The sequence below is a fragment of the Chiloscyllium plagiosum genome, chromosome 22 (assembly GCF_004010195.1).
Source record: "Chiloscyllium plagiosum isolate BGI_BamShark_2017 chromosome 22, ASM401019v2, whole genome shotgun sequence".
Taxonomy (NCBI): Eukaryota; Metazoa; Chordata; class Chondrichthyes; order Orectolobiformes; family Hemiscylliidae; genus Chiloscyllium; species Chiloscyllium plagiosum.
Genome location: NC_057731.1, coordinates 15,811,418 through 15,832,008, shown reverse-complemented (window position 1 = coordinate 15,832,008; position 20,591 = coordinate 15,811,418). Strand labels below are relative to the sequence as shown.

The following is a 20,591-nucleotide window of genomic DNA, read 5'->3' as shown; positions in this document are numbered from 1 at the left end:
CATGGTGTGCTGCTGCCTCGTCTCCTGAAAGGGAGTGGATTTAACAGAAAACTCCGAGCCCCAGAGGAAAGGCATTGAATCGATTCACCGAATAATCAATTATCCGAATGAAATAGTGCCCGCCCATCACGATCGGATAATCGAGGTTCCCCTTTGTATTAGGTTGGGAACATTAGCACGTTCAAATTTTGATTCTGTGCCAGTTCTGAACTTATCAATGGCTTCATTGAATTAGTGAAAGTGAAATTGAAATTGTAACAAACATTTCAATATTGACTGTTTGCTTTATTACAGCATTTTCTTCACTTTGAAATAAATATAAATTACGTTAATATTTCTGCCGTACAAGTAACTAACTTTAACTGGCAGCGAGTTGGCACACAGTAACTGATGAACATGTTAGTGCACATGATTATTTTTTCTTGGTTTATTGTACTAGATCCCTTATACATTTATGGTATAGATTGATTTATTAATTTAGATTTTCACTGTACTTATTTCTCAAATTTTATTGTTTGCACTCATGAGTGCACAACCATTTGTTAATTCTGTCCTTTGATAGAAAGAACCTGTGGATGAAACCGGCTGGATTATAAAAAATGTCTTGTCATTGCCGATTGTGAATAAGAAAGAAGAGATAGTGGGAATAGCTACATTTTACAACAGGAAAGATGGGAAGCCGTTTGATGAGTACGATGAACAGATCACTGAAGTAGGTAACACTCAAGATGGTTCAGAAGGTCGTGGTGACTATTTTATTGCTGAGGTCAGGAGCATATATTCTTATTGTGCCCGCCCCCCTAACTCCTCTGCTCCCACCCCCCTGCCCCCATTTGGCAATCGTCAGATGTTGTATCTTTTAATCCTGATCTAGTAACGTGGCCCAGGGAGAGTGTTGAGTAACGCATTCATTGACAAATCTAAGGGCTTAATCATGGGTTCTTTTGTCTCATTGCAAGTTACGTTGAATTGTTAAATGGGTTCTTGCCATGGAAAAGGTGGATTTCCTTCCTGTACCTTACCAAATTCGCCATTCCTGCTCTGCGGAATATATCACATCCAATTTCCAACCCATCAAAACATGTGTAATGACAGAACAATTGGCCACTCAGAGGCTATCTGCCCAAGGACCAGTATCCTTTGCATTCATGCCAGCTGTGAAAGCCCACTATGCACCTGGAGGGGCACTGGCAGCTAACCTGGTCACTTTTGAAAAATGAGGTGGCTGAGAAGGGGATAGTTGACACCATGTTTCCTCTGACGGAGACATGGAGGTCCTGATGGAGAAAGTGATGCAGAGGACTGAGGACTACTGATTTGGCACAGCCAGCTATCTGTCTGGTTGTGTGACTGTGCCAGTTGGCATTGTGAGGCATGGAGAAGCGAAGCATACATGCCTGTAGGCATCAGGGGAATGCACGCTAAGACAACAAGTGAACACCTGTAGTAGGCTGCCTGGTCCAAACCAGGCTGGGAGTCTGTCCCTGACAGGTAACTGCATCCATTGCTGATTTTGCGGGTGTGCTCTGCATGGCAGTTCTGGGCTTCAGGGTACACTACCGGTGTATCGGACAGGTGGCAGGAGAGGGAGAGATGCCAATGTCCTTAGAGGAAGGGTAAGTCTGGCTGGTACCTGTGGGTTGTGCCCACAGTCACGGTAGAATTGAGGTTGTTTGGAACAAGTGGCGAGCTGAATCTGCCAGGAGCTGCTTTAATTCCCATGTCGTGTTTCCCCAGCTGCTAATTTGGGTGTGTTTGGTAAAGCCGTAAATGTAAAAGATGGATTGCGATATTCTTGACAATGAGGTAGGTCTCACTGAACTTCTCATTTGATTCTGGCTCGCGTCTCGCCCAGACCCCACACCTCCAAGGCCCTGATAAAGTGTCAGGGACGAGGAAGCAGTTGAAATGTGAGACTGCAGCAGCACAACAATGGGGCCTTCCTTTGGAAATTCACAGTCAGAAGATCTAAATTGTTGGTGGGTGACAAACACGCACACACCAGGTCGGACGTAGCACAGTAGCTGCTGGTGTGTAGATGTTGACTGTAGTGCCTCAGCTTCATTCCATTTGGAATGACAACAGAATGGTCCTTGAATTTTCACTTTCTAACCCTCCGTGTACCTATGCTACCTCATGCCCCCAGAAAACCTTCTTTGGCCCCTCACGCCAACCCAAGATGTGGCTTCCACTAATCCGCCCCTTCCAATCCCTAGCATTGGCACTTGCACGACTATTCACCCATAATACACTGCATGGAAGCAATGAACCTGCTAGTAACAGTAAGATGTGTAAGACAAAAAAAAAACGTTTTTAAAAACTGTCCCCAGTTTTAAGATTCAGGTTGGAATCTCTACTTCTAACCCATATCAGACAAAATGTTACCTTTTTACCTTTCTGCGATTTTGTGGGGCTAACTTCTGATGTAAGATCCATCCCAACAGACATGGTTCAGCAATACACAAGTTGTGTCTGAGTGAATCTCTGCAGAATACATTTTCTTTGTGGTGATTGCTGTCTGCAGTATGCAGACACAATGTAAAGGTCTCTGCCTCTTTGACAAACTATTAAGGGAAGTGAAGGGGTGGGTAAGGGGTAGAGTGCCAGGTGGGTTAGGTGGATTTTAGATATTGGCTGGTGGAGTTTGACCTGGTTTTTGGGGTGGAGGTCATTGTGAATAGTTGGGGGGGGGGTGGTCAGTGCGAGTCATTAGGAGTTACAGCAGGTTTTAATTTCTCCAGTCATTCCCAGTTAACTCTTGAGGTAGATAAGAGCCCTCTGAAGTTTCTGACTCTCGCTCAGAGTTGGAGACTTCCAGAGGATTTCAGGTGTAAAGTAATTGCCCACTGTAACTTTAAATTTCCTGGGAAATCAATGAACAGTCAGCATATCTCAATGTGTACTTGTCAGGGTAAATCCCATCATTGACCTACTGGAGACTGGGAGATTGGGGCTGGTCATTCACTGAAAACCTTCCACCAGCTTAAAAAAAATCTTTTTTTCTACTACAGATCAATACAAGTACCTATCATCCAGATCCTTAAAGTTTCAGTGACTGAAACCACAAGCACTTGAAATCTCAACCCTACGTTAATTAACATTGTGAAAGGCACGGTGGCTCAATGGTTAGCACTGCTGCCTCACAGCACCAGGGACCAGGTTCGATTCCAGCTTGGGTGACTGTCTGTGGAGTTTGCATGTTCTCCCCAAGTGTGCGTGGGGGATTTCTGCTGGTTGCTCTGGTTTCATCCCACAATCCAAAGATGTGCAGGTTGGGTGGACTGGTCATGATAAACTGTCCGTAGTGTCCAGGGATGTGCAGGCTAGATGGATTAGCTTTGGTAAATGCAGAGTTATCGGGATAGGGTGGGACCATGGTCTGGTGGGATGTCTTCCTTGGGAGGGTTGGTGCAGACTCGATGGGCCAAATAGCCTCTTTATGTATGACTCTATCAATCTGCATTTATCTATATCAATATCCAATGATCTGTATTAATCGAAGCTGATCTTCAACAATCCATATCGATCTATATCAATCTCGTTGATGTGTATCCATCAAAGAAATAAACATTGTGAAATTGATTGCAAAGGTCAGACAGCTAGAGATGTCAGTCCAGCTGGGGCTCAGATATTTCAAGACAATGCATGTCTTTACTCTCAGTCAAACCTGATGCACTACCATACTACTGAGCATCAGTAATGGAGAGAGTGGATGTTTGTGGATGTGCCAATAAAGTGGATGGCCTTGACTTGGATAGTATCAAGCTTCTTGAGTGTGTTGAAGCTCAGCCAGGCATTTCTGACTTGTGCCCTGTAAATTGTGGACAGGCACTGGGGAGTTAGGAGGTCTGTTCCTTGTTGCAATGTTTCTAACCTCTGACCTGATGTGGAATCTGCCAGTAAAATATGTGAATCAAAAAAATACACAGAATTTATCAAACATGAATATCTTCATGATAATTGCTTAGCATAAACAAACACATTGACCCAGTATTTTTTGGATTCACAAATGTGTAATTGTGACATGATGCAGTTTCTGGTACTGAAGATGGAAAGAAAGGTGGATGTAAGTGATTTGCACTCTTTGTTATTAATGTTGTGTCCCTCATGGAAGACATGGGAAAAGGGAATTTCCTGTATGTAACATGGGTCGGAATGTGTGTAAGGTTAAATTCAACGTTTTAAATCCGCAATCACAATTCTGGTGTTTAATGGTAACTTCCTACAAAACAAAAGTGATTTCACATTCTCTTCTCACTGAAACCTACAATCTAAGATTTTTTTTATGGCATCAAATAATATCACATTTTAAAAACAAAAACCCTGTCACAGAAAGCTCTTCTTTATAATTAACACTCTTTGCCTAACGTGGATAAATATTGAATTGGTTTCAAACATAATTCAGAGAAAATACACACCTGGCCACTTCTAAGGACCGGTATACAGGATGACAAACCATCCTGGATTTTTCCATAATTTGGCTGTGTGTCAGGTATTCCCAGGTATGGACACTGTCCTGTGTTTCTTCTGTCTCTGGTGGTTGAGTGTTTATGCGTGGCTCATACTCAGGAAGTTGGTGGTTTACTTTTGGGACTGTCCAGTGTTTGGGGTCTGAGTGTGGGTTCCACACTCACTCTGGGCCACAACGCTGGGTATTAGGCTCTTGCATGAGTTGAGGACTAATTCTTTCTCCTTTGCTCCCTCAGCTCCCACCATCCTGCCAGCACCCCCAATCCCAAAGTCTTGTCATTACCAACAAAGGCAACATGTTCCTTTTTGTTTTGTTCACTCAGAGTTGGTCACCCTGCCTTATTATTAACCCTGATTTCTGATAGACTAGATTATATTCCCCAGAGCATGAATCAGGCCATTTGGCCCAACAAGTCCACACCGACCCTCTGAAAAGCGACCCACCTACACCCACTCCCCTATATTTACCTCTGACTAATGCACCTAAAACTATGGGCAATTTAGCATGACCAATTCAGCTAGCCTGCACATCTTTGGACTGTGGGAGGAAACCCACGTAGACACGGTGAGAATGTGCAAACTCCACACAGACAGTCACCCGAAGCAGGAATCAAACCCGGGTTCCTGGTGCTGTGAGGTAGTAGTGCTAACCACTGAGCCACCATGCCACCCAGATCTTTGGTACCCGCTATATGCTATGTAAGATGGGAGGAAATTCTGCTAGATATTGCTGACAAAAAAATTGCATAAAATTTTATCATAGCTTATTTGCCTCTCCATAGGAATCCGAGGTATTAACTGCTGAGAATGCTGTTTTAAATTTTTAAACCTGCTTGACTAAATGTAGCTGTTTGCTTACCTCAGACCCTGACACAGTTCCTGGGATGGTCGCTTCTGAATACAGACACTTATGACAAAATGAATAAACTAGAAAGCAGGAAAAATATTGCTTCGGAAATGCTAATGTATCATTCTAAGTGCACCGAGAAAGAACTTCAGACCATTTTGGTGAGTTCAGCAATGGCATATTGGCACGAATTAACACAAAGCAACAGTGTAAATGGAAATATTTGCAACAATGCTGTGCCTTTCCGCAGAAAACAAAAGAGATGTTGGACAAAGATACTGCAGATTGTGAACAAAAAGATATGCTAAAGATCTTGGTGAGTTACATTTGTGATTACTTGTATAAAAAACAGCTGTCAGGATGTTAACCATCTTCAAACATCTCACCAGAGCTTGAATTTTACTTACAGCAAGAAGAACTACCTGACCCAACTGACGTTGAGCTCTATGAATTCCACTTCAGTGACTTGGATGTTTCAGAATTGGATCTAATCAAGTGTGGAATTCGGTGCTTCTTTGAAATAAATGCAGTCATAAAGTTCAAGATACCAGCAGATGTGAGTCTTTCTAATCCAGTTTTTGTTGTGTCTGTCTTGGAGGACCAGTGCTAATTTGCTTTTTAATTTTGCCTCTTAATTTGGATTATGAAGCCCCTGTGTTTGGAATCATTGTATTCTAGGTTGCCTTGAAGTCCATTGGCAGACTCTGAGATCCAGATAAGACTGGTTGTGAGTTAGTTCCAGGGTGTAGGTTTAAAAGCAGAAGTCTCCTCAAAGACAGTGGACACCAAGATCCTGAATCAAGAGTCCGTCATGAATGTTGCTTTCTCACTGACACATTTTCAGTGTTTATTGACAAAGGGATGATCAGACTGCCTCTGGTTTTATTCCTGCAGATTTCTTAATGGAAGCTAAAAGACGATAACTACAACCAGTTCTCTCTGCAGCTCACCAGCTCAATGGAGCAAAGACTAATACTGGGGGTGCTTTGACCCTTCACAATTCAGGTTCCCCTCTGCACAGCCAGGATTGGTGTGCCTGAAATTGTAGGCCACTTGTCTTTTTATGTCACTGAACACCTTAAATGAAATGCTCTACGTTTTGCAACAGGTATTGACCCGATGGATGTACACTGTCAGAAAAGGTTACCGTGATATTACCTACCACAACTGGCGCCATGGATTCAATGTGGGGCAAACTATGTTTACACTTCTCATGGTATGATACAGTGTTTCAAATGGATCGGGGTGGTCATTTCAACACACAACTATTAAAAAAAAAATTAGTTTTATGTAGCGGTCGTTGTGTTTTTTAAACGTTCAAATCCACTCTGCAGACAGGTAAAATAAAGAAGTACTACACGGATCTTGAAGCTTTCGCTATGATTACAGCAGCATTTTGTCATGATATTGATCACCGAGGCACCAATAATTTATACCAGTTAAAGTAAGTGGATTTTAAGAATTCATTCTTGAGATGTGAGTGTTGATAATAAAACTATTTATTGGGTAACTTCTATTTTCCTTGCAAATGTGATGGCGGTGTATTCCTTGAATGGCTGCAGTTGCAGAGCGCTATTAGATGAGCAGTTCCTCAAATGTAAGTCAACAACAGTGAAGGAACGGTGATGTATTTCCACACAAAGATGGTATGTGATTTGGAGGTAGATCTTGAAGGATCTGGTGTTGTCATGTGGCTGCAGCCCTTGCCCCTCGTGATGGTAGAACGTACGGGTTTGGAAGATGCTGTTGGAATATCAACTCCACCTCACTCCCTCACTTCTGAACTAGCTGCTCCTCGGTTTGAGGCCCAGTCCCAGGGCCTGAACACAAAAAAACCCAGACTGACAGTCCAGTGGGATACTGAGGAAGCACTGCACTGGTGAAGGTACCGTCTTTCAGATATTAAGCTGTTCAGGTGGATGTTAAAATCCCGTAGCTTCATTCGAAGATGATCAGGGGAGTTATTCTTGGTTTCCTGGTCAATATCTCTCTCTCAAAAACTAGTATCTAGCCATTATCACATTGTTAAACAACATCGTAAAAAAAAAGTTGATTGACAAAGGATGTTAGTCTGTGTTCGTGACACAACAGAAACTGAAATACATCTGAGTGACTTGATAGGAGCAAATTACTGCGGATGCTGGAATCTGAAACCCAAAAAGAAAATGCTGGAAAATCTCAGCAGGTCTGGCAGCATCTGTAAGGAGAGAAAAGAGCTGACGTTTCGAGTCTAACTGACCCTTTGTCACCTTTGACAAAGGGTCAGTTAGACTCAAAATGTCAGCTCTTTTCTCTCCTTACGGATGCTGCCAGACGTGAGTGACTTGATGCTGTCTATGACAGAGATATCACACATGACTCTGCATTGCACAAAAGGTGGAGGGAGCGGACATTTAAACTACAGGATAGTGTGCCAATTAGAAGGGTTTCTTGTCCTTCTTAAGTGTTCTTAGAATTGAACCCATCCTGGCATTACAGAGTACTTAACTACCTACGAGACAAGCTCAGAGTGTGATGACGTCACGAGATGAACTGCCAAACCCCAGCCTGCTTTAGCTGCCACTGCTTGTGACTGGTGCAGTTCAGTTTTTGGTTAATAATAATCTCCAGGATGTTGATTGTGGGTGATTCCAAGATTGTAATGGAAGATGGTTACACTCTCCATTATTATAATTAGCCATGAGCTGACACTTGCGTGGCACAAGGATTATTTGTACTTATCTTACGTTGTGCAGATCTTGCTGCATTACAATGTGGGCTGCTTCATTATCTGGGGAATTGCGAATGGAACTGAACCCTGTAAACAGCCCCACATTTGTCAATAGGGTAAAAGAAAGACCATTGGTGAAGCAGCTGAACATAGTTCAGTCTAGGATTTAGGATTCGGTGAGGTGGGGGGGGGGGGGGGGGGGGGGGGGGGGGGGGGTGGTGCAGAAATACACAAGTGATTTAGTGCCCACCCAAAATCTACACAAAAATTTCTTTGTAAGTACAGATAAATATGATAACAAATAAGAACACAATAGCTATTCTTTATCAGATTTCTTCAGTAATTACTAGCAATAATAGTTGTATTATTGCTAGACTATTAATCCAGAGGTCAGGTACTGTTCTGATACCTCTGCTCTGATTACATCTGTTCTGATGAAGGGTGACCAGACTTGAATCATTAATTTTGCTTTCTCCCCACAGATACTGCCAGACCTGCTGAGTTTCACCAGCAATTTCTGTTTTTGTCCTGGGTACAATGGTGGGGACTTGGATTCAAATCCTGCCATGGCAGATGGTGGAATTTGAATTTGATAAAAATCTGGAAATTAAGAGTCCAATGACCGCCATACCTTTGTTGATTGTTGAGCAAAGCTTATCCGGTCTTTTAGGAAGGAGATCTCCTGTCTTTACCTGGTCTGGCCGACGTGGGACTCCAGACCAACAGCAATGTGGTGGACTCTGAGCAATTAGGGATGGGCAATAAATATGGGCAGAGCCCATTACACCCACATCCCGTGAATACATACAAAATGAATTACATCAAAGAATCTCTACTAATGAATATAGAATGTAAACAGGAAATGTAAGTTAGAATATTTATTTTAATTTAATTTCATGCATTATACTTATTTCAAGATGAGCTTATGGGTGAGGTATCCATACAGCAAAGCTTGGAGAATCAGGACAACCTCCTAATTTGTGTTTAATTCACCGCATGTGGATGCGAGAGGTTGTTTTTCCAATTTATTCCTCTATAACAGTGAGTGTTGATATTCTCACTATTATTCTTAGCACAATTTCCAGATAAAAGCTTCTAAGTCCATTCTTCCAAACACTCAGTCATGATCTTTGCCAGGGATATTCTATTTATTTACTGATGAACAATATCAGCAGCTAGAAAGCATATTTTAAAATCTAAACCATACAACTAAAATAAAGCTCCTCCACAGATCACAAGCAGCTTTAGCAAAATTACATGGGTCTTCGATTTTGGAAAGGCATCACCTTGAATACAGTAAAACATTACTTCAGGATGAGGTCAGTACACCAAGACTACTGAGTAATTTAGAAGAATCTTTAAAACAATTTAGTGAATTTACATTTTAATATTACTGATTTCCCATTCTGTTTACAATGGCAGAGCTTAAACATTTTTCAGAACCTGAATCAACGTCAATATGAAACCGTCGTCCATTTAATGGAAGTTGCGATAATTGCTACTGACTTGGCCTTGTATTTCAAGTAAGTGTTCATTTCTATTACCTGTTCTTGCTTTAGATGAGGTGGTGCAAAAGCTACATCTTCAGATGACGGGACATTGTGGAATATTGTATTTTTTTGACTTTAAAAAAACTCTTGTGAATGATCCTGAGGATGACAAAATACTCTGAACAATGGATTGACAGCTAAATAATGAACCATTCCCAAGATTTGGAACAGTTTGGAGATGCTTATGGCCTATACTCAGGTTAGTGAGGGAGAGGTCGAGGTAGCAGAAAAGTGGGCAAATTGACTGAGGTGGAATTAAGCATTTTTCAAAGTGGCTAAGATGTGGGATTTAAAGCGTGGTTTACAAACTCTGGTATAATGTGAGAATCGATTCACAAAGGAGCAACAAGACTGATCTGTGTAGAGCTCATGAGCTATAAGAAGAGATATGAGAAATTTAGAAGGTATGATGAAGATGGATTTCACAGAAGTATGAACAATATTAAAAGGTAAGGAGCACTGACTCTTAGGTTTAGGGAATAGAATAGAAGCAGGTTGAAGACAAGATTCTAAAACTCAAGTTGGACCACATTTGAAGTGCTGTGAGCAGTTCTGGCACTACACCTTGGGAAGGATGGATTGGCCTTGGAGGGAGTGCAGAGTAGCTCTCTTGCAGTGATAGCTGTATTGTAAAGACTGAATCATGATAAAAGATTTCATAAACTAGAGTTTATAATTTGGAATGTATAGGTTAAAGAGTTTTCATCAATGTTTGAGATATTAAGGGGAACAAATAGGATACACACAGAGAGAAACCGTTCCTTCTGATTGGGAAGCCTGGGATTGGGATGAATGAGTGGGGTTGGGGAATGGCATAGACTCTTAAAAAAAATTCGAACCAGACTGTTCTGTAGTGGCATTAGGAAACACTTAAACATACAAAGGATGGTAGAACGCTTCCTCAAATAGCAATTGATACTAAATCAATTGTGTAATTCAAAACTGAAATTGGTAAATTTGTTGTTAGGTTGCAGAGCAGCAATGGTCTCACTGAATGGCAAGACAGGCTTTAAGGCACTAAATGGCATACCCCTGCCTCTACAGCTCACAGCAATGCTGGGCTCCAGCAACATTGACAAAACCAGAAAACCTGATAGTATGGGGGATGAAGTTCGTCTTGGACTACAGTGAGTAGACAGCAGCTCTGCCCAATAACAAGGGTGACAGTGATTAACAGTCATTAGCTGTAGTGTAGCACATAGCACCGGAAGCTGAGGGGAGATGTGGTACATGTGCACAAGCCAATGCCCGATTTAGATAAGCCAGGCAAAGGGAAAGCTGCTCCTTTTAGCCGATGGTACAAGAATAAAGGGATACAAACCTCAAGTTTTGGCAAAGGAGAACGGGCGTGGGGGTGTGGTGGGGGAAGGTTGTGTGGATGGATTTCTTTTTATTGAGCAAATGGTAATGATCTGTAACTCACTGCCAATGAGGATGATGAAATCAGAAATGATCACTGTTTACAAAAGAGAACTGAATGGGGGATTTGAGTGGAATAAGTTTGCAGAACTAAAATAATCAAGTAGGCGAGTACGATTGACTTGATTGCTCTACAGAGAGCTGGCTTATACCTGATGAGCAGAATGCTTTTCTTCCCTAACCTAGTGACTCTATGATTTAAAGAAGTCTATACCGCACACTGTCATCCTTAGCGGAGACACACATTAAATGGAGCTGGATTGAAAAACAGATTATTTCAACAATATATTTTTTGAAATATTTATAGGAAAAGGACAATGTTTCAGAAAATTGTAGACTATGTTGAAAAATCAGAGACTGAAGAAGAAGCAATAAAGTATATTTCTTCTGATCCAACCAAAAAGGAAATTGTTATGTATGTATTTTACTCTTTATTTATTTTTGTTATTAAAAATAATTTAAAAATAATGGCTTTTTTTTTATCAGCCTAACACCTTTCCATCCTGTCGCAGGGCAATGATGATGACAGGATGTGACTTGTCAGCCATTACTAAGCCATGGGAAGTACAAAGCAAGGTAAGCAAAAAATACCAATCTTAACCTCTATTCGGGTGATATTACACACTTCTTCAAACAATTGCATAAGTTTGAACAGACAATGGGAACAAAGTATTATGTTTTAAGTTGTTAGTAAAGTTGCTTACATGATTAACTGATTTGTACTGGGAATTCCAGCATTAAAAAAATGTATTTGGAAAAGTACTCACATTCATTTTGTTTTCAAATTCCCCAATATTTTAATGTTTACTCTTCTCTCAAGTGTTTTAATGTCTGTCGTTGATTGGATGGATGTCAGTGTCTTTGGGAAAATTCATGATAGAAGAAAATTCAAAACAACAATTGTCTCACTTTATAGATTTTCATAGAATCACTGACATTTCACAAATCTTTTTATAATTTAGACAAAGTTATATGGATAAAGAGCTGTCTAATTTTGTGGTGGTGTAGCTTCCAAATACTTGAATGATGCATTTTGTTATTTCTAATTGTTTATAAACAAATGCATCTGTGGTTTGTCAAAGTCTATTTTACTGAAATTGAGTGTCTTTCGGTTTTTAAAGGAGAAATTCATGCTTTCAGCTCTTCACATTTAGAAAAGTAGTCAAATAACTTTATGTAAATTTTAAATGGTCTTAAAAATTGCATATCAAGCAAATCTGTGCACTATTTTGACTCATCCTGCCTTTTGTTTGCAATGCAAGACTTGATTAAAGCCGTAGAGTGTGGTGCTGGAAAAGCACAGCCGGTCAGGCGGCAGCCGATTGTAGCACTTCTCCCAGTTGGTTAAAGCCATGGAAGACTACTCCTTGTACTATATCTTCAAATTGGCAATTCAATATTTTTCTCCACTTGTCTTTCATAAAGTGTTTTCATTCTAGGTTGCACTTATGGTTGCTAATGAATTCTGGGAACAGGGCGATCTGGAACGAACAGTTTTACAGCAACAACCTATCGTAAGATTTGAATGTCTAAATTAAGTCAACTTAACATTTGGGTAGTTAGTCTTATAATATACAAAAAGATTTGACTGGGGACATTTAAACTTTTAAAACTGTACACTGGAAGATATCCTGGTGGCGTAGTAGATAGCATCACTGAGTTAGCAGCAAAGCCTCTGGGCTCAGATCCCACTCCGGTACCTGATGGCCAAGGAAGGTGTGTTCACTGTGTAGTCAAACAGGCTGAGTATCAACTTGTAAATCCTGCTGAGATATGTCACTTGCTAAGTGTAGGAGGAATGCCTGGTCAGCAGATAATGGAAAGAAATTGGGGCCACTAGTATTGGGGCTATTGTGAGCTTGAATTTACATATCTCTGCTTGGTGTGTTTTCGGGGAGTAGGGGTGGGGATGCATTAGGTAGGATGGATGCCCAGTTCATCATCTTCCTATTTATCCTGTACTGACCCTCATAATACGAAGAGTATGTATTTATCCAATATACAGAAATAACTAAGGGTCAATTGAGCTTTATAAAAGATGTATTACACGTCTTGGTAAAGTTGACATGGTAGTGGGCATCCATTAACAGGACAGGATAGAAGGGGAATAACAATTTTTGGGAAGTGCCATTTGTACACAATGGGTAAACACTCTCACCTCCACTCACAAGATGCTATTTTCCTGGGACTGGCTGCAGTACCGACAGGAACCACTGCCAAGCTCTGGTGTTGCTGGAACAACCCAGGCAGCACCAGGAGGAGGAGAAGTCAACGTTTCGGATATAACCATCCTCAAAACGTTCACTTCTCCTCCTGATGCTGCCTTCCTCGCTGTGTTCTTCCAGCCTCCTGCTTGTCTACTTTAGATTCCAGCACCTACAGTTTTTTTTTGCCTCTAGCTGCGGGAGCTGCTACAAATCCCCGGACTATCTGGTAACTCCAGAGAGTGGGACTTCCTCCCATCCCATTTTCCAACATCCAGAGCATGTAGTACCAAGCAGGGCAGTCTCCTTATGTGCCCGTCAGCTGGCCACAGACTTGCCTTCTGTAGGGGAGGGGCAAGTGAAATTGTGTCATGTGACACAATGGGTTGGTCCTGCCTTGGAGCAGAGAACTCAATGTGAAGAACATTTCACTCCTGTAGCAATGCTGTTGTACAGTTTTGAGGGTGCAGAGTTTAGTATTGTGTTTTATATCAATCAATAAAACTTAATCTAAGGAAATATACATATTTAAAGAACTGGCTTTTTTTTAAAACAGCCAATGATGGACAGAAACAAAGCAGATGAACTCCCCAAGTTACAAGTTGGTTTCATCGACTTTGTGTGTACCTTTGTGTACAAAGTAAGTATAAAGGCTGTTTTATACTCTATCTGGTCTGAAATAGAATTGTAAAATTGTGACAGACCTAAAGAGGCCATGTGACCCACTGTACTTATACCAGCTCTTAAGAGCAACTAAAAACTGCTAAAAGGTGACTAGTCAAAAGCATTTCACCTTGCATTCATCAGGACTAGGATGTTAGAAACTAGCTTAAATAAAAACTCACCAACTCATACAGGATAGGGACAGGGTGCTGAGTGATTGGGCCATTGTTGGCATGGAGATGTAACAAAACAGTTAATCCTAGTTCTTAGATTTAGATTACTTACAGTATGGAAACAGGCCCTTCGGCCCAACAAGTCCATACCGCCCCGCCGAAGCGCAACCCACCCATACCCCTACATTTACCCCTTACCTAACACTATGGGCAATTTAGCATGGCCAATTTACCTGACCTGCACATCTTTGGACTGTGGGAGGAAACTGGAGCACCCGGAGGAAACCCACGCAGACACGGGGAGAATGTGCAAACTCCACACAGTCAATCGCCTGAGGGGGGAGTTGAACCCGGTCTCTGGCGCTGTGAGGCAGCAGTGCTAACCACTGTGCCACCGTGCCGCCCACTGACCTCTCTGACCAATCAGTTTTATTGCCTGTTCGGAGTGTTGCTATGGGATTGCAGCAGAGATTGGCTGTCTCCATGATCCTTTGATTTTTTTCATGAGATAGGTAATGATACCCAAAGTGGGACTGGGTATACAAACATTAAAACCACAGCAAAGTGGGTCAAAGGGGAATAAGTTCCCTGGACCTGATGGGCTGTGTCTTAAGATATTGAAGCAAGAGCTACATAGTGGACACACTGGTCATAATTTTCTCAGAAACCTTCCATTCTGGAAAATTCCCAGAGGACCAGAATGTTACATACTTATTCAAAAGGGAGGGAGATAATAAAACATGTAACTAAATGTCAGCCAGTTTAATATTTCTGGATTAGTGGTGCTGGAAGAGCACAGCAGTTCAGGCAGCATCCGAGGAGCAGTAAAATCAAAGTTTCGGGCAAAAGGCCTTCATCAGGAATAAAGGCAGAGAGCCTGAAGCGTGGAGAGATAAACTAGAGGAGGGTGGGGGTGGGGAGAAAGTAGCATAGAGGAAGATGAGGCATTCTTCCTCCAGGTGTCGGGTGGTGAGGGAGCGGCGGTGAAGGAGGCCCAGGACCTCCATGTCCCAGGCAGAGTGGGAGGGGGAGTTGAAATGTTGGGCCACAGGGTGGTGTGGTTGATTGGTGCGGGTGTCCGGGAGATGTTTCCTAAAGCGCTCTGCTAGGAGGTGCCCAGTCTCCCCAATGAAGAGGAGACTGCATCGAGAGCAACGGATACAATAAATGATATTAGTGGATGTGCGAGTAAAACTTTGATGGATGTGGAAGGCTCCTTTCGGGCCTTGGATAGAGGTGAGGGAGGAGGTGTGGGCGCAGATTTTGCAGTTCCTGCGGTGACAGGGGAAGGTGCCAGGATGGGAGGATGGGTTGTAGGGGGGGCGTGGACCTGACTAGGTAGTCACGGTATTTCTGTTTGGGAAAATATTAGAGTCCATTCTGAATGACAATAGCAGAACATTTAGAAATACATCATAATATAATGATAGCACAGTGGCTCGGTGATTAGCAATGCTGCCTCACAGCACTTGGATTTAATCCCAGACTTGGGCTGCTGCCTGTGTAGAGTTTGCATATTCTCCCTGGGTATGTGTGTGGATTTCCTGCAGGTGCACCGGTTTCCTCCCACAATCCAAAGATGTGCAGATAATTAAAATCTCACTTCTTTGTAATTTTCACACAATTTCTATAATTTCCCGGCAAAACTGCTCTAAAGCTTCCCCATGTGTTGCTAGAATGCACATCGTATGCAATGTTACCTCTTTTGCTTCATAAAGCCAGCCTGAATCCTGACCACGTTTTATGTAGGATTATTTAGTACCCAGCAATAATAGGTCATTGTTTATACTACATTTCATTTATATGCAAACATAGTTATTTAGTCAAATTTTTCAGACATGTTCTGACACATTTCTGAAGCAGGTGGAACTTGATCCAAACCTTTTGGCTAAGTGGAAGGGACACTACCACTGTGCCACAAGAACCTTTCCACCATATCATATATTTTGTTATTAAAACTTCAATACATTACATGATCAGTAAACTGATTATTTATTAGCTGGGCACCTGTTACAGGAATTTTCAAGATTCCACAAAGAAATAACACCAATGTATGAGGGACTCCAGAACAACAGAGTTGAATGGAAATTACGAGCTGATGAATACGATGCAAAGATGGCTTTGATTGAAAAACAAAGGAAGGAACAAGAAGAAATGACAGTGAAAAAAGGTTAGGATTTAAATCTTAGGTAAATCTTTAATTTACCATTCTTTTGTCTCCCATTGAGTTCCAAAAAGACTCGTGTTCATTAAATGCACTCATGACTAATTTCGTGGAATTGGCATATTCCTATTTTGTTCTAAAAAAAGAGTTAAGGAAACTATCAATCTAGCAATGATGAAGTCAGGACTTGTGGCTTTATTTTAAATTTACTGTAGTCTCATATCAACTATAAAATGGAAGTCCAAAGGGCAAACATGTTAAGAAGGTCAAGTTACTGAGCTAATGGCCCAGATATTCTGAGGTGTGGCAGTCACTGTTGACTGGACCTCCCTCCAATCTTTTTTTTAAGTATTCAGCTTCACATTTCTAGCCAATCTTAGCTCCTGCAGAAATGTGCTGAGTACCTAAAATTAACTGTTCTCCTGGGGTGCAGGATTGTCAGGGGAAGTATAACTGCACCTCTTTTCTAGCGGTCAGTGTGCTGCGTTCTGATATTTAAAGGTCCATCAGCACAGCTAGACACTTTGACAGTGGCTGTGAAAGGAGACGTGTAGGGTTAAGTTGACAGTTTAAGTCGGGTGGGGGTAATAGGTGAGTAGAGAGTGACTTGGGCAGTGTGCCAGGAAAGAGATGGAATACTTAGCGTTGATTGGGGGTGGGGAGGATGAAGGGCCAGTGTGGCAATAAATCAGAAGAGTTATATGCACGCTATTATTGTTTAGAAAAGTCTTATTAGGTACATTACAATTCATGTGGAGACTGAATTCCCTGAAGTTTATGGAAAGAACCTTAGGGTCCATTTCACTTTCTAAGACTTAGAGTCAGAGACATACTAAACCACCAGCAATGGGTTTTGTCCAATCCCAAAACTCTTTGAGTCTTCCATTCTCTAACCATATAAATGTATAACACTCAGCAACTGTATCAGTGTTATTTGCAGGGACCTGTTTAAAGCAAGAACTTGTTCAAAAACTGCCAAACAATAAACTGAATTCCATTCAGAGAAAACTTGCTTGTTTCCTCTTGTTCAAACAATCTGTGTCTTCTGAGCTGCCACTGACATGTAGGCAGAAGCTAAACACCCTTGCTTTCTATTTCCACTTCGCTTCTCAGTTGTTCATAGGGCATTTCATGGAATGTATTGTTATAACCAAGAAACCAATGAACCCTCTTGCTTTATTCCCATGTATGTTATAGACTGAGCTCAGGAATCCCACAACATACAGATCAGATAAAGTCCTGCCCCATCCATTGTGATGGATGGTAGACAGTTAGCTAATTAAACAATTAACTAACCAGAAATTACAGAAGCATGCCAGTGCAAAAGGCACGTTTTTCAATCTGAGCTGCTGAGGTGATAACCATTTGAACCTTCGCCTGCAGTCCCACCAGCAGAGATTCCAACCTTCAACTAATTCGATTCACTCAACATGATATCAAGAAATGGCTGAATACACTGGATGCAGACAACATCCCAACTAGTATTACAGCACTAACACTTGTTCTCCAGAACAAGCCATTCTCTTAGCACAAATATAAGACTGGAACCTACCATACCAATGTATGAGGGATTCCAGAACAACAGAGTTGAATGGAAATTACGAGCTGATGAATATGATGCAAAAATGGATTTGATTGAAAAACAAAGGAAGGAACAAGAGGAAATGACAGTGAAAAAAGGTTAGGCTTTAAATCTTAGGTAAATCTTTAATTTACCATTCTTTTATCTCCCATTAAGTTCCAATAACACTTGTGTTCAGCACCACACTCTCAACTTATTGATGCTCAGTTTGGATTTTGTCAGGGCCTAACTTCATTGCAGCCTTCATTACAAACATGGACCCTGTCCAGATATGTCCACTGTCTGGTCAACAACAAGCAGATCTGTCCAATCAGTCTATTGTTGATTGATGAAAATGTCATTGACCATGTTATCAAGTGGCATGTCCAATGCTACTTCATTTATCTTCCACCAAGACTACTTTGCTGTCATTACAGCCTTGATTCCAATCCATGAAGTGTAGGCTCCCACCCCCGATTCACAATGACTTACCTTGCTTGGGTTTCTTGATATCATCCAAGATTGAAAGCTGCCTTGATGCTAACAGTAGTGACTCTCCCCATGCCTCTGGATGTGGAGGAGCTGGTGTTGGACTGGAATGAATAAAGGGGAGTTCACGCTCTTCTGTCCATGTTTGTAATGAAGGCTGTAACGAAGTTAGGCCCTGGCAAAATCCAAACTGAGCATCAATGAGTCGAGAGTGTGATGCTGGAAAGCACAGGAGGTTAGGCAGAATCCGAGGAGCAGGAGAATCAATGGTTCAGGTATAAACCTTTCATCAGGAAAGGTTCTCAACTCTGATCTCCAGCATCTGCAGTCTTTACTTTCTCCTGAACATCAATGAGTGACTGACAGTCTTGCTGCTGCATCAAGGAAAATAGTAAAATTAAAAAGTTAATGGGAATCGGGGGAATTGTCTGCTTGTTGCCATCATCCCTGGTGTTTATCTGTAATTGTTAGAGGCCAGTTATCTCAGTCCCTGGTCATTGCTGCACAAAGTCCTCAGGTAATGTGTTAAGCCCAACCATCTTCAGTTTCCAAATGGCATTCCTCCAAAATAAGACAGAAGTGGGTGTTTGATTATTGCAGAGTGTTCAGTACCATTGTAGTTCTCAGATACTGAACCATCTGTGCCCATGTGCAGCAATACTGGACAAGTTTTGTGCTTGGACTGGTAAGTGGTAATAAACATTGCCTCTTGTTACCTGGCACTTGTGCAGTGACAAAGTAACCATTTCCCTTTTGACAGTTAATGGTATTACCATTGCTGAATCCACCACCATCAACAACCACTAATCTGAAATTTAACTGAAGCAACCATATAAATACTATAGCAACAAGAACAGGCCAGAGATGAGGATTTCGATTGAGTTATTTACATCCTGACTATTCGAAGCCTGTTCTCTATATAAAAGACAGAAGACAGGAGTGTGATAGAACACTTTCAAATTGTCTGCATTGGTACAGATCCAACAACATTTAAGAAACTCAATACAATTAAAGACAAATTAGCCAGTTTGATTGATACTTCATCTACCACTTTAAACATTCACTCCCTTGACAACTGATGCACAGTATTGTAGCAATCTCCCAAGGCTCCTTAAACAGCACCATCTTAAACAGCCCCATTTGGCCTTCAAGCCTGCACCAACATTCAATGTGATCACAGCTGATCATGCAATCATAGTATCCCACTCTCGCTTTCTCTGTGTACTCCTTGATCTCTTTAGCCACAAGGAATACACCCAGTTCCTTCTTGAATATATCTAACGAACAGGCCTCAATGGCTTTCTATGGTAGAGCATTCTACACGTTCACAAATCTCTGAATGAAGAACGGCTTCCTCATCTCAGTCCTGAATAACTTAACCATTATTCTTAGACTGTGACCCCTAGTTCTGGATTTATCCAACATTGGGAACATTGTTCCCGCAGCTAGTCTGTCCGTCCCTTCAGGATTTTAATGTCTCGGTAAGATTCCACCCTCTCACTCTTCATGGGATACTGCTACATGTAATTTTCTCTGACAGTCACACACCAGCCTGACATGTAATTACATTGCCATGTCAGCGTGTTTAAAATCCTGGGCTGCAGAGGTTCATGATGACAGCTCATTACTGCTTCTCAAGGGCAAGTAGGGATGGGCGAAAAATTACACACCTTATATTTCAATTATAATGCAGAAGGAGAAGTTGGCTCTTTAAATGTTTTTAGAATGACTTCATTTATCAAGTGATTGAAAATGAAACCGGGATGTTTCTCTCTCATGTTCTCTTCCTGCAGCAGTGAATGGAGAAGTTGAAGCTGGAGATGAAGGAAAGGAAGGCAAACGTGGTGGAAAATCCAGAACATGTGAAATATTTTAAAACTTTGTGAATAGACTCTTGGGTGCATTACAAACTGTTTAACAATGACTCGCCAATAGATTAATCAGATTATGAGTACAAGTTCACCAAGTATTTAAACAATCATTTTAAAATAATTTTGTTTTTGCAATGTGTACACCAAGGCTTATTTATTGCCCATTCGTAAATGCCCTTTAGAATACTGCGTGCAATTCTGGTCTCCTTCCTATCAGAAGGATGTTGTGAAACTTGAAAGGGTTCAGAAAAGATTCTTACAAGGATGTTGCCAAGGTTGGAGGATTTGAGCTATGGGGAGAGGCTGAATCGGCTGGGGCTATTTCCCCTGGAGCGTCGGAGACTGAGGGGTGACCTTATAGAGGTGTACAAAATCATGAGGGGCATGGATAGGGTAAATAGACAAGGTATTTTCCCTGGGGTGGGGGAGTCCAGAACTAGAGGGCATAGGTTTAGGGTGACGGGGAAAAT

At 41.5% G+C, this 20,591-nt stretch overlaps 1 protein-coding gene across 1 annotated transcript in view; it reads left to right on the top strand.

Annotated features, from left to right (window-relative positions):
• The window catches only part of pde6c (phosphodiesterase 6C, cGMP-specific, cone, alpha prime), a 36,723-nt gene extending 16,422 nt beyond the window's left edge, over positions 1 to 20,301 (top strand). The window contains exons 8-21 of the mRNA XM_043713147.1: positions 563 to 712; positions 5,335 to 5,478; positions 5,568 to 5,633; positions 5,727 to 5,873; positions 6,426 to 6,533; positions 6,652 to 6,761; positions 9,259 to 9,346; positions 9,450 to 9,550; positions 11,304 to 11,411; positions 11,509 to 11,572; positions 12,436 to 12,510; positions 13,757 to 13,840; positions 16,053 to 16,206; positions 20,044 to 20,301. Of these exons, the coding sequence (XP_043569082.1) occupies positions 563 to 712; positions 5,335 to 5,478; positions 5,568 to 5,633; positions 5,727 to 5,873; positions 6,426 to 6,533; positions 6,652 to 6,761; positions 9,259 to 9,346; positions 9,450 to 9,550; positions 11,304 to 11,411; positions 11,509 to 11,572; positions 12,436 to 12,510; positions 13,757 to 13,840; positions 16,053 to 16,206; positions 20,044 to 20,126 (1,482 nt within the window). The 3' untranslated portion in view covers positions 20,127 to 20,301. The remainder of the gene's footprint in view (positions 1 to 562; positions 713 to 5,334; positions 5,479 to 5,567; positions 5,634 to 5,726; positions 5,874 to 6,425; positions 6,534 to 6,651; positions 6,762 to 9,258; positions 9,347 to 9,449; positions 9,551 to 11,303; positions 11,412 to 11,508; positions 11,573 to 12,435; positions 12,511 to 13,756; positions 13,841 to 16,052; positions 16,207 to 20,043) is intronic.
• Positions 20,302 to 20,591: the final 290 nt, after the last annotated feature.